At 40.5% G+C, this 14,295-nt stretch overlaps 1 protein-coding gene across 9 annotated transcripts in view; it reads right to left on the minus strand.

Annotated features, from left to right (window-relative positions):
* Positions 1 to 14,295, minus strand: part of ALK (ALK receptor tyrosine kinase) — a 309,718-nt gene that overhangs the window by 19,080 nt on the left and 276,343 nt on the right. For 6 of the 9 annotated variants that reach the window (XR_013949459.1, XM_080587582.1, XM_080587581.1 and 3 more), the window contains exons 12-18: positions 11,973 to 12,135; positions 7,429 to 7,579; positions 4,902 to 5,033; positions 3,758 to 3,902; positions 2,789 to 2,971; positions 1,188 to 1,286; positions 340 to 492 (exon numbers count right to left, since the gene is read on the minus strand). Coding sequence is in view for 8 of the 9 variants with exons in the window: in XM_080587582.1 (XP_080443708.1) it covers positions 340 to 492; positions 1,188 to 1,286; positions 2,789 to 2,971; positions 3,758 to 3,902; positions 4,902 to 5,033; positions 7,429 to 7,579; positions 11,973 to 12,135 (1,026 nt within the window). In the remaining variant the exon portion in view is untranslated. Of the gene's footprint in view, positions 1 to 339; positions 493 to 1,187; positions 1,287 to 2,788; positions 2,972 to 3,757; positions 3,903 to 4,901; positions 5,034 to 7,428; positions 7,580 to 11,972; positions 12,136 to 14,295 lie in introns of those variants that run through there. The other 3 variants (XM_080587580.1, XM_080587583.1, XM_080587586.1) reach the window with 3 other exon arrangements.

Genomic DNA, 14,295 nt, shown 5'->3' on the forward strand with positions numbered 1-14,295 from the left:
GCAACCAGACATGTTGCTCTTTGTCTCTTGAAGACAAAATTTGAGTCACAACACTCAGTGCTGCCCAGTACGCCACACATATACTATAAAGCAAACCAGTGACGCTGCTGTTTGCACCATGCCTCTGTTCTCATGTTTCTATGTTCTAGCAAAATAACTCTTCAGCAAATACCAGCAGGAAAGAAGGTAACATGCAACAGAAAGCCAGTTTTAAGAGAGAGACTAAATAAGACTTTCTTCATGTTTACATGCAGGAAAATGTAAACTAAAAAATCTACGGATTTTTACAATTCATTTTCTGTTTCATACCCCATCAGCCTATCCCTTACATCTGCTTACCTACACAAGACACACCATCCTCAGCCAATTCTGTGCCCGGCTCACAAAAGCAAATGACTTTTTGAGTTTCAGGATCAACACGGCACTCGTCCATCTCACAGTGACTGCAGTTAAGGTGCAGCCTAATATCAACCTCTCCATGCCCCTCTGTCACTAGGGAATGGATGAAAGAAGACAAGTTAATTACTGTAAAGATCAGTCATATCATTCCCGTGGGCATTGACAGAAATGGAGGCATGGTGCTCACAGTTGCCAGATGTGGCAGGGTGAGCCTCAGCTAAGACACTGATTTCTCCCCACTTTCCATGGCTGCTGTCCTTTTCTCATGTGGAAAATAATGTCCAGCTAAATGAGCCCCACTGCAGCTGAGGTGCACTGGCCGTCTTTCAGCAGGTAGTTCTACCAGGTTAATAAGGAGGCTGTTGCCAAGCCTACGAAAAAAGGTTTTCTCTTTTCTGGTCCGTACCCCCTCTGAGATAGAACACTGCAACATTTTCAAAACCCTTTGGCTGAATCTATCAGGCCAGAGTCCATTTGTATTTCAACATACTTCTGGCTGTTCTAAAGCAAACATTATTTTGATTAAATATATATTTTTGTTATTTTCTGAACACACTGAAAACATACCCAACACGTAGACTTTTGGGCAAACAGGCTTAGGGAAGGCTGGAGTGGCAGTATTTGTGGGAAGCGTAAATGCTTCACTGGACTTTGTTAAGCAATCTTTCTCCCTCATGTTCAGAATGACACCAAGCCGTATCCAAAGGCTTTTAAAATGTCCTACAGATGCAAACTATTCTTAACATGGAAGAAACTCACTAGAAGAGACTTCTGACCAACATGAATACCTTTAAGTGCTGGAGTGTATAAAGTACCAATTGGATTAATAAAGGACACACCATCCTCCCCATCCATCTCTGGGTCATTGTCCTCTGCAGCATTTCCACCTACATCAAACCAGAAGTTACCTTAACAGACTGAGGCTCATTAGCACTAAAATACAGATAAGCATGCATGGCTTCAGTGTATTTAGGGAGACATCCAAATGAGAAAAGAGAATAAATCAAAATTTTCAACATATAGCGAACACTTTGTGAGTTGTGATATGAAACACTGGACTTCCACCTCTAGAACTTCAATTTAATAGCTGCAGATTGTTACAATCTTAGTCCTGTTTTAGGCAGACTGTTGCAAACTAAGGGAGGAAGTTCATCTTTAACCATTTGGATGCTGTGAAAACATATAAGCCCTTCTCAATATTAATGTCGCCAACAGACTGGAAAACACCAGTGCTCACGGGCTAGTTCAGTATCCTTGTTGATCAAGGTAAGTACTGCATCAGCAGAGGGAATAAATTATCTGATATCCTTCTTCTCCTTTGCACCCTGAAAGCAGGGTGGTCCACCAGGAATGGAGACTGAAGGAATTTATACTTGAGTTGCTCATTTGTGCTTGAGCATATAGAACATAACAGGAGCAGAGTATGGGAAATACATAGAACGTGCCAGAAGCATAGTATGGGCCACATATTTTGTACTAAAAGCATGCAAAGATTCCCCCACCCCACCCAAAGATATCTTCTTTATTCCTCTTTAACCATCTTCAGTGAAAATCAAAATTATGTTATGTGAGGCATTCTGTTGGAAAAAGAAGCATTACACAGAAACATTCATACAAAACATGCACTTAATCATTTAAACTCATTACTTCTGAGGATTTCAAGCCTATCATGGACTTGATTTAAGCTGTGGAGAACAAGGGGTTAAAACATCCACCATAATGCAGATGGCTGAAGAAACTATGTGGCCCACGAGATTAAGGATTAGTAGAGACCTAGAACTCGGTCCACACCAGTTATAATCAACATAATGCCATCTGACAGCTGTCCTGAGACCCACAGCACATGGAATTAGTTCCTTGTTGACTGAAGTCAACACCACTGTCACTATTACGAGGGGTCCTGGCTGGCAGCCTGAGCCCAGGAACCAAAGGACAGTGGAGACCACCTGCGTAGGGCTGAGGCCTACCCACAGCAGGGCAGGGTAGAAGAAGCTGCATCCTTCCCCTGGCATAAAGCCTGGCTGCCAGTCTCCAGGACCAAAGTACTCAAAATACAGGTGCTGGCAATGGAGAACCCAGGCTGTGGCTCCTGCTTCTTCAGCACTATAACCCTAAACGGCTTAGTGCTCAAGAATCACAGCAGGATCTTGATGGCACATTTTTTCGGAGTGCAACGCCAGGATTACAGCTGAAGGACTGACATCTGGCTATTTGCTCAAAGACTAAATGCCATATGTTCATCTAGTGCTAAAAAGGAAACACACAGACATACTAATACGTAAAGTCTATAATGAAATATGCTATCCACAGGAGAATTATCTATCAGCCTTTTGCTAATCATTAGCACTAAAGGAGGGGAAGGGACACCTTGAACATGAAGCCACTTTACCTATATATCCTCCGCCTCCTCCACCTGAGGAGCACCCCCCTCCACCCCCTCCGAAACCCCCTCTTGTCTCCCACCCCCACTTCTTCATGGCCTGGGGGCAGGATCTTCCTCCAGTAGCACCTTCTAGCAAGGATTTTCCTGACCACAGGAAGGAAGTGTTATCATTCCAGCCACCTCCACCACCTGCAGTTAAGAGAAGAGAAAAGGCATAGCTAAAGGTTATTTTTGTGTATAAAAAAAATGCTGTAGGGATCTGCAGAATAAGCATTCATTTAAAACACCTCAACTGAAAGTAAGAATCTCATTCCTTTGTGAGAAGAGATGTCCTTGCAATAGAGTGCTACAGTGACCTCATTTTAGAGCTTTCGACTGTGTTAATCATCTGCACCTCTTTTCAATAGTATTTCCAATGGAAAACGTCAAAAGATACCCTACCTACTCCCCAGCCACTTTCTACTGGCTTACAGAGCCTTCCCCTTCTCTTCACAAAAAAATACTTAAGAAAAAATCCCTATGTCATTTCTAACACGGAACAAAAGGAATTTATTGAAATGGATGTGAAAACATTTCCCAGCCCCGCTCAAAATACAACATACCACTGACTCACTTTCAGCTTTGCAGATTGTTCAGTCCAAGGTCTCTACACAGAGAGTTCTAGCCAGTGTGTAATTGTGCTTCTTCTGCATAAGCCAGGGAAACCATGAGTATGTATACACAGCACAAAATAGTGCAAGGAGCTGGATGGTCTCAGCAAACTCCCACATCAAAACAAAAACAAAAACCAACAACAACCGAAAAATAAAACAATCTTAGAGGTACCACATTACTTTGGGAGAATGTTGCCATTGCTACGGCGATACCATCTCTGATACCCTTATTTAGGCCAAGTATCCTCTATTGTGGGTACATCCACTGAATCTGAGAGTACCAAATACAATAGTTTTCTTAAAAAGAATAAACTTTCCATACCTGCAGCTCCTGAATTTCCATTCAGCCCTGGAACAGAGGAATCATTCTCCAGCCTTTCTGGATGAAATGTGTCTGTTTTGGCCCTGTAGGCCCTGCCACCACCGCCTGCTGCAATTATCAAGGGGACTGGTTCTCCATTCTCCATCTTAACAAGTTCAGAAATAGAGGCAGTATTCAGACTGAGTCAGACTCACAGATGGAAGTTCAACCACATGCTCGTTACTGCATGTTGCACTAAACAGGCATCTAGGACTGCTGAGCACTACAAATCAACATTGCGTTATTTATGTACCAGCATCCAAAAGATTAATGAACTGCACTAGTTCTACCAAGTTCTGCAACAGAGAACAGTGGCATCAGCAGCTCTGTGAATTGTACCTACAATACTGATAGATCTTATAAAGCTTGTAGTGCTACCGTGTGATAACTTTCTGTTATCATCAATAGAAACAGATAAGGGGCACTGCTCTACGTAGTACAATACAGTATCTCCACTGGTAAAGGGCAGCTACACTGGAAACTGTCTGAGCATGAAAAATTATGTAGAATTATGTAGAAGCTGGGTGATTTAAACATATTAACAGTGGTGTGAAACTTGTGTTTGCAAGGAGTACTGTCTCAGACAGAACACGACAGTAAAGATAAGTGTCCTCTAGCTATAGCATTGCCCATAGAAAATATAGAGGCTATATTCAACTTCTTGTCATTGCATTGTATAAGCCACAAATGTAGCTGAAGTTTAATGTTCTACAATGACAAATTTGAATAAAGTCCTGTGGAATTTGCCCTTTGCTGTAGTTTTATGCTTCAGAATCTTAGCTTGCATTGAAAAAAATCTGATTCAAACTGATGCAAAGGAAATTCCAAGACACTAAAGCAAGTGTGGCCATACCATGTAGCTATATATACCATGTAGCATACCTAGATGATTCTGTGATTCTATTGTAAAATGTGTGAAGAGCCAGCTCAGCTCACTACAGCTATCAACTGGAAATGAAGGACAAACAGAGCTCACTTTGTGGACCTTTTCCACAAAGTGCTGTACAAAGGTGTATAAAGGGCTCTCAGAAATTTCATGTTGTGATGCTGGAGGCAAGTGGCAAGATGTGTTTATGCTGAAGGTGCACAAAGAATGTTTCCATACCTTAAATATATAAGTTGCTCCGCCCCCACCTCCACCTCCTCCTGCCCATTCATTGACACTTCTGTTTACACGTATCTCTTCTTCGATCACATTGTTTTCTCCAATACACACTTTCTGAATAATGTCATTAGTCTGCAAACAGAAGAGCAGGGCTGAATTCTGATGAGAAACCAGAATCTCTATGAGATCCTCATATACACAGGCCTTGTGATCTCTCTACCCTCCCAAACCACAGGTCCAATAAATGATCCTCCAGTGAAATGACATACTCAGAAGTTAATGTTCTTCTAGAAGAATCTAATTTTTTGCTTCAGCCGTAGTCAGAAGAATTTGTTACCATTTTAACTGAATTATTTTGATGTGAAGTTCGGTGCTGATGTCTATCACCATGAAATACCGCTCCAGGAACTGTTTACATACAAAATGTAGCAGAATTTCCTGCAAATGTTTTGTACTCTTAGCCATCTGCATTTCACAAGCAGGGAGTAACCCAGCAATGGGTTGGGGCCAGGCAGTCAGCGTATGTCTATCCAGAACTAAGGTGTATCGGAGACGTACCAGAACTAGCTTTAAGGTAAGTAGTCATAGCATGGACAGTAGCAATGATCTCAGCATAGATTAACCATTTATCCAGACTTTCAAGCAAGTTTTGTTGTTCCTCTCAAGCTTGATCTGTATCAGCAATTATATTGTAATTATCAGAGCTAGCTTGTTCAAAGTCTACCAAAACAGGTGCTATCCCACCTTAGATTGCAATGATGACACGTTACAGAAAATTCCTAACCTGAAAGCCTCCACATTTCCATGTTTTCCACCAGTTAGCACCAAATGTAATGAACTGTCTGCATTAGGCAAATCACTGAATTCACTAACTAATCTCAGACAACATTAATCCATCATTCCTAAGTACTTCTGGATCTAAATTAGCAATTAGCAATTTTTTTAGCAATTACCTAAAAAGGGTAATTGCTGCTCCGATATTAAATTGGAGCACTAAAGTGCATGACAAGATGGACTCTGCTTTGAGTATCTGTAAGCTGCAAGCACTGTTACTAGCTTATTTCATTTTATAAGTTTCTGAGTAACATGATCTTGTTATGCACACTGAATTCACTGAGTTAATGACACTTTATGGGAAAATACACAAATAATTGTATAGTGGGGCTGTTCTTCTATTTCCATCTGCTTTCACACATGTGTTTTCTTTCGGAAGAGGGACGTGATAAAAACATCCTTCTCAAGTTACAGACTATTCTGTTAACACAGCATGTGTTCTAGGTTATGTCAGAGAATGAAAGGCATCCATTCTGAGTGTGTAGTCTTGTCTATGGAACTAAACAATCCTTCTTTCCCCTGTCTTCCCTTTCCTTAATTGATTGGGAGTTTGGTAGAGATGATTAATAAAATGACAAAGTCAATGGCCCAGAGGAACCACTAGATTACAACTGAATAAAAATAAAAATCCTTCACAACAAAGACATAGCTGATTAGAATCCAATCTAGTAAAGGTCCCTTCTACAAGTCAATACAATCTCTTTGCCTCCATGAAAGAATTACATCAGCACTCAATAAATTCTCACTAAGATTACAGTGGCCTGCAATTTAATGAGTCCATATGTTAGACTGAGCTGGAATGTCCTAGTTATAGACGTTAGATTGAAGTTTGAGTTAGGGCATTTCTTATTTCAAAGAGGCTTCGTATTAATGGTTTGTTTGTAGATGTGTGTAATTCCAATTTTAACACTATTTACTTCAGCACCCAGCCTTGAGAACCCTTCTTTCTTGTCTACATTATTCAACCTTTTTCTGCTCTAAAAGACAGCTAAGCTTTCTCTCCTTGGATGCCAGCCATTTGAAAGCTGAGAAATGCACAGCATTTAAATGTCCAGCTCAAACCTGCAGGTGAAATTTCATCACATAATGCTTAGTTCCCTCCATAAGAATCTCTTATTCCCTCATCCTCCAATGAATACTAAAATATTAACATATTATTATGCCTGCAAATGGCAGAAGTTGTTCCTTTCCATCAAGATATTTGCAGCAACGTTTAATTAATAACACAAAGATCAGGACTGACTCAGCAGTAATTCATTTATCTTTCCCGTTCCCATACAGAGAATAAGTAAAAGGCCACTGTCAGGTTGGCATCTCCAGTTGCAGAGTATTATGACAATGGCAGGGCTGGATTCAACAGCAGAACAAAGAGAAAGCCCTGTGAAGTCAGAGGGTAGGAAGGCAGGGTTGTCTTTTCTCTCCAACCCCCCCCACAGATGCTCTGAGATATGCAGATCACTCAGATGCCTGATCAGAAGTGTATTATCAGTGGGCCCTGAATGTTGAAGAGGAAGTGAGCATAGTGACATGGTACTTCAGCTTTTGACATTCAAGACCTCCTAGTAAAACTGTAGCTATCCCTTGAAACACATAATGTTAAATCCCCTAAGGACAATGATTTTCTCTGCAAACAGATAAAACTCCACAGATCTGTAGAAGGTATTAAGGCAAAACAGAAAGGACAGTCACTTACACTAGGACAAGCATCTTCCCCTTGCTGTCCCACCAAGATATACAAAGTATCATCCTTCTGGAGGTCAAAAATTCCCAGTACAGACACGCCATGGGACCTCACCATAGTGTTCTTCCCTCCTTTCCCACCAGCTGCTCCATAGCCTGAGATGCTGCAGGAAAACAAACAAACAAACAAACAAAAACCCCCACAGGAATGTGGAACCTGAGTTGTCCCAGACAAATGGAAGATAATATTAACTACTAGTGGGCACTGAGTTCTTTGCACTCCTGAAATGTGCATAGTGTCACAGGGCCTTGCCCCAAAGACACAGCACTCTAAAAACATCTAAACCCAAAGCCTGAAGACTGAGGTCTGCTTTATATGTTTGTGAACTTGGGTAGCTACAAAACAGCTTCTTTCACACTGATTCTTTGGCAAACACTTGCTGAGGACACACTGAGCAAGTCCCTGTAGTTTCAAACTTTAGGATATGAAAAACATCTTGTTTCTCAGAAGGCATACTATTGACAGGTTTGCAGCAAGCACTAGAAAGAACAGAAGTAGGAGAACCAACGAGTTCAATGCATATGGCTAAAAGGAACATTATGTGCAAAATTGACAGAGAGACTTGAGAAAGCAGACCATAACTGGTCCTGATACTGTTGACCAGATGGGAAACAGTTCTGCAGTTTCCAGGACCAGAATGTAGAAGAGTAGATGGTCACACTAACTGCAATAAACAAGGAAGGCAAAAGCTCCCTGGCTTAACTCACAGTCCCCATGAACATCACACTATCTCTGGCCAGGAGTGGCTAGATTACATACAGAGGCTGTTGCAGTCTCAATTAAGGCACTGGGACTTTTATTTCAAGCAGCCAAGATTCAGAGGTTCTTACTGTTGTTGATGTATCCAAAGATTTGACTGTAGTACTGTATTGCTCAGCTCCTCTCTCTCCCTTTCTAAGTACATAAGTGTTTTACATATTTGAAGCACTTTCTATTCACAGGCCTTCAAAGCACTTTATACATATCATCATAAAGCACACATTTCTGCTGCAACAAAACACCAAGTTGCTTGACTTCACTAGCAAGTGAGTGGTGGCAAAGCAAGTTCAATTCAGATTTTATTTCAGCAGGTGATTCTCCACTGAATTTAGTAGCTCTAAATAGCTATTTCCATGAGAGCAAAATTCAACCGGGATTGTGTAAACAGTGACTGCGGGGCTAAGAATACAAAATTTTCCCTTGGCTTCCTACCCATTACACTAAAGGTGCTGCTCTCTTTAACTCTTTCTCTTCTCTAGCACATGGTGAGTCTTTGCCCAGCACAGTCCTGCAGGCAGTCTATAAAAAGAACAAGCCAGCAGGGCTCAATGTGCATGAGAACCCTAACAAAGTCAGGCAGGCAGCTCCCTCAGGGGACAACCAGCTCACTTTTAGCTATCTCCTTGCCTTAAAGATCAGCACGAGGAACTCACCTTGTGATACCACTCTGAGGCAGCCAGCATGGAGTAATTCTAATGTCGAAGCAAACATGGAGCAACAAGTGCCTCATAAAGCACATTAGATCTGTGCAATGTGACATGATTATGTTCATGCCACTCTCGATAACCAAAGCAATCATTCCTCAGTTAGGTTGCACTGGATCCAGCAGAAAAAGCAATGGACACAGTACTGAGCTCCCCTGAACAGATGCTGTATGAACCTGAAGACTGAGCTGATTTGCTGTAGCATTTCATAATGGCTAATGAGGTGCACTATCAGGCACAGCAAGCTGGCAAGGCTAATCAGCTGCGATTAGAGGGCGTATTTTTCTGTGTATGAACAGATTTTGTATATAAGCAATGATGTCAGGAAATTTGAGAGAACCCATTTTTGCCTCATTCAAAGGCTGCAGACAACAAATGGTAGATTTGGGTGACAGCCATTCCATATTTAAAATGCGTGATGCGTGTCACTATTTAAACAGATGGGTTATCTTGACTTCATGTTATAGAAGGATCCCTTTCCTTAGACACAACTTTTTTTTTTTTTTTTTTTTTAAATGGGAGGGACCCATTTAACCATATTGTCACTGAAGAAAGACTCAGACCACCCTGAGCATATGTCAGCAAAACACAATATCTTACAGTGTCTCCCTCCTTTTCTTTTCCTATGACACATGTTGGAACCGAAAAAAAACATGGTGTCTTCAGTAAGGAGCAGAATGTGCATAGGGCACTGACAGTGCAAACCAGTGCTGGAGAAAAAAAAAAAAAATCCACCTCTAAGTAGTAAATCCACCTCTATCTCCACACTGGAGATAGTTTTGAGAATATAAAAAATGCAGTGTCTAGGTTGGCCAAACGAGAACAGCATATTGCATTCCACAGTCCTAGGTTCTTGCTTTACTTTACAAGAAGGGACCATATGATAGAGAATGGTGGAAGTGACATCAAATGGGTCACACAGCAAAATGAACCAAAGACTCTTGCTTTAAAAACAGAAGGAATCTATATAATGGATAGTAACATGTAATTCATTACAGCTTACTTCTCTCATACTTGATCTTACACCTAGATGTGGGATGACAAGACCTTCTGAATGCTTAGAAGGAAATCTGTAAAGATAAACATTCTTTTATATTGCCTAATTATTATACAAAGTGCAGTCCCATGGGATCGAACCAGCTGATTATGTCTGCATCAGCAAGAGAGCATGTAGTACTCTAACCTTCAAATGAAGCAGCCTACAACATGTGGCAGTATACCCAGGCCATCACAGATGGTGGGGTTTTCTGGGTGTGGTTAGCTTGTGTTAGCAGAGTTTTGTGAAAAGTTGAGCTTTCCATCTTTGAATATTAATAATAATAAAGCATATTTTGTCTTGTCTTCACATGATTTATATTCTTCTTATTAAATTACCAGGAATGTAACTCACTGCTCTAAATTACAGTGTAAAATATACCGATGTACCATAATAGGTTTCTTAATAGCCCAACAACCAGCTGTAGGATTTTATCTCTGGGTCAGGTATATTGGAGATGGCTATCGGACTGACTTATAGGATCCACACTACAGCAGGCCTGCAGAGAGGAGCTGAATACAGGCGGTGGGTCCAGACTCTGGAAAACCTAGAACTCATATTGCAACTTGACGTTTTCCTAAGGCTATACTGGGGTCTTTCCTGCCCCTTCAGCAGCTCAGAATCAGGAAGATCTCAAGTTAATGGGCCTAAGGCCTGTAATTGCTGCCTCCTTTCTCCAGGCTGTGAATTATCTACTATAGCCTTAAGAGGTGCAGAAAAGAATGTCACTCAGTTAATGACATTAGCCATTTATTATCTATACAGACTTTAAAAGTCTGTTAGGTCTTTTATAGGACTTAAATTAGACAGGTTCTTCCAGCAGGAGCCTCATTTTACCTGTGGTTCATATTGTGTAGCAAAAATCAGCCTATTTTTACAATAAAATTTTGGCAATTTCTCAACCTGAGTTATTAAAGAAATGACAATGTTGTAAGTTTATTGCCTCTTCTCTTTTGGGCTATACTTTATATCTCTATTTACTGAATGCTGGTCCTGAAAAATTTCATTCACCTCAGGCAACTCATTTTTGATAGCTGAGTAAAATATCATTAATGCTTTTTTCATTACCATCAATCCTTGTGGTAATAGGCACTCAGGTAGACCTTGAGGGTAGCCTCGCCTAACCATTTTCTCAAAACTGCTTTGCAGTAGACTTCTGTTAGAGACTGATATCTACTCCGAATATTAAAGTTCTTTTTCAATAAAGAGAAAAAAAAATCAGAAGTAGCCAGTAAGTTTTAACTGAAATTTGTCCAAAGCCTTCACTGGAATTTTCTGCTTTGAAATCCATGGCACCATCATTGATTTCAATAGGGAATGTTGCATTAAAAATACACTAGATAGTCATTGATTCAAAGTGACAGTTCTGCTAATAAATTGGTGCATATAATGGCTTGATGTTACCATTCAGATGTAGTGGTACATCTGTACATTTGTTGTTTTTGTTGTTTCCCAGCAAAAGCAAAGAAGAAAAAAAAGAGGTAAAAATCAGATTAAGTCGTATTGAGTTGTATCTGATCATCTCCCTTTAAGGATGACTCCACAGAGGGATTTAAGCATTATCACCCTCAGTAACAAAGCCTAAAATTTAGGTGTCTGGCTTCCAAAATCAATTCTACAGTGGTGATCTAGGCTTACAGGTTCAACTTACTATACCTAGATTCAAAACAGTCAGGGTGCTGAGCAGAGCTTGACGCAAGCTTTTTCTTTTCTCTTTTCTCCTTCCTTGCCTTGCCTTGCCTTGCCCTGCTTTGCCTTGCCTTGCCTTTTCTTGCCTTGCTTTGCCTTCCCTTGCCTTTTTCATCAAAAAGTTGCATCTAGTAGTCAACAAATCTGAAACTGGAAAGGCTGGAAATCATAGAATCAGGGAGAAGTAAAACCCATGTATAGCTGACTAAATTTCTGAATATAACATCATATATGCCTAGCATGTATCCACAGCATGGGAAAGTTTCAGTGCAAAGACACAGTATGAGAATAAGAGATGGTTTTCTTACCTGTACGTGTTGGTTGCTGGTACTCTCCAGATCTGAATGCCTTGGAGAATCCCTTCAGCTCCTACGACCACACTGAGGTTGGAGTTCCTGTAGGCGTTATTGCATTGGCTCTGTGTGGGGCCATAGGGTCCACTGGCACCACATGTTGTGAATAGCCAGTGATCTGAAATGAGGACAAGCATGCTCTGAACACCCAAAACCAAAGTAGCTGTTCTGCTCTTTATTCACTTTCTGTTGTTGCTGGATCAAGAGAAGAACCTGGTCCCTGAGGTTCTAGCCAGAACAAATATTCATTCACAGAACTCTTTCAAATGACTCATAACACTGTGCAGTTTGGTATTTGACAGCTTTTCAGCAACAGCTCCTCAAAATTACTACAACCTTGAGCATGGCTTTACTTTTTCTATTTTTTTTCTAAGTTACTTTTTCTACTTTTTTCAAGTTGGAATGACATTGCTGACTTCTGGGATAAGTCGACAGGCTGAATCTTTCTTCCCCCCCAGTAGGGACACCTATTGGGTGAGATTCAAACTCCCAGTTATACTGAGTGCTTCCCTGGGAAACCTAACGTTCACTATAGAGTTGTTTCATAAGTTAGCACATGTGTAGTTGGTTGTATTTGTCACATTCTTGGTATTTGCACATGCTTTGCAGACAGAGTATTTATCACCAGCAACCCAAAAGAACCTGTACTCCTTTTGCTTCAATAAACTATGCCAGTCATGTACTAGACTGATAGTGTGTTGCGCTATTTGTGCATCTGTGATCGTGATAATTCAATATAACTACAGCAAATGCACCCAAAGTGCTGCACTATTGTGTTATTTGTGCATCCGCCGTGATCATGATAATTTAATATATTGAATGTGACTGGACTTACAGTGCCAAATTGGGCATCAGTCAGAATCTAAGACAAGCTGCCCCCAGCCCCTCTGATATTTGAGGACAAGCTGGAATTCAAGGGGGTTTAGGTCCTGCCAAACTTCCTTACCCTTTAACACAACACTAGCCCCATGCAAATATGTTTTTAGAACAAGGCTTTGCTGATTTGTGCCTCACCAATCTGAATTTTTAATTTGAGCACATGATGCTGAAATGTCATGCCTTTTCCAAAAGATTCACTATTAGGGCCAGCACAGTTACAAGACCACAATGCTCTTATAAAACCCACCCTAGTATGTTTGCTAGTAGATCAGGAAATATTTCCTAGGTAATCAAAGCTAACATATAGATGGAAAATAAGTAGACTAAGCATTTTTGGTGCTCTTTAAATGTGATTGCTCATCCATACTTGTTAACAAGCTAATACACAGTACCCAATGAACTCCGTTATTGGAATTCATCCTACTGACATAGAACATGTTAGTAGAATAAACTGCCATTAAAGACAAAAGACACATCTAAAAAAAGATATTTCTACAAACGGAGTCAGGTCAGCCAGTCCTCTTTTTGGTATCATTAAAGTGTAGTAATTTTCCCCCCAACTTCCTCTAATGCAAAACAACATATGCAGACTCCTTCGGTACTATCTAGCTCAGACAATGAGAAGATTAGCTGGATCTGCTTCTTGGCATTTGGAGCTATTGTCTAAGCAGATCTGGTCTAGAAATGATGGTCAAAATATTTTTGGACAAGAGAGGCAAGCAGTTCTACCATTATTGTTGCTGGAGTAGCTTACCTGCCAGAAATAAAGGCAATACATTAGTTTAGCCATGCACAAGTTTTCACAAACTAATCCTTAAGATGGGCTAAATTCATTCTTATTAAAAAGTTCAGTGCACGAAATGGATCAAACAATTTGGCAGGACTGTAAGAAATAAAGTGGCTGGTACTTCTGAAAACCCTTCATAACAGAGTCTTGGCTGTTTCAGAAGCAATGCGAAACTACTTTAGGAAAGCTTCCTAATCAAAGTACTGCTGAGAGAATAAGCTCTTCTGTCTTATTGCAGAATCTACATCATCCCTCCTCCACGCCCTCCTGTAAGGACCTTCTAGGGACTTCGCTACTGTTGCTTGTTTTATACGAATACTTACACACTTATTTTACTATTTCTCAAATTCTTCAGCAATGGGTGGCTGTATAAAGTCTTAAAATTAGTAGACAGCAAAAGGAAGAATTCCCTTTTCCTCCTCTGAGACAAATGCATCCTTCACTCCTTCCCCCCAAAAACGTGAACAACAGGTATGAGGGAAAAGCACCTAAAAAGGAAAGTAGTTCTAAAGGTTCCAATGTAAAATGCTTCAGTAGCTCACATCCTGAAAAACTTACAGTCTTATACCAGAAGTTACATACGTTTATTATTTTTCTGGCAAAAACAAAAAA

Source organism: Anser brachyrhynchus (assembly GCF_964034855.1).
Source record: "Anser brachyrhynchus genome assembly, chromosome: 3".
In the NCBI taxonomy this organism is placed as follows: Eukaryota; Metazoa; Chordata; class Aves; order Anseriformes; family Anatidae; genus Anser; species Anser brachyrhynchus.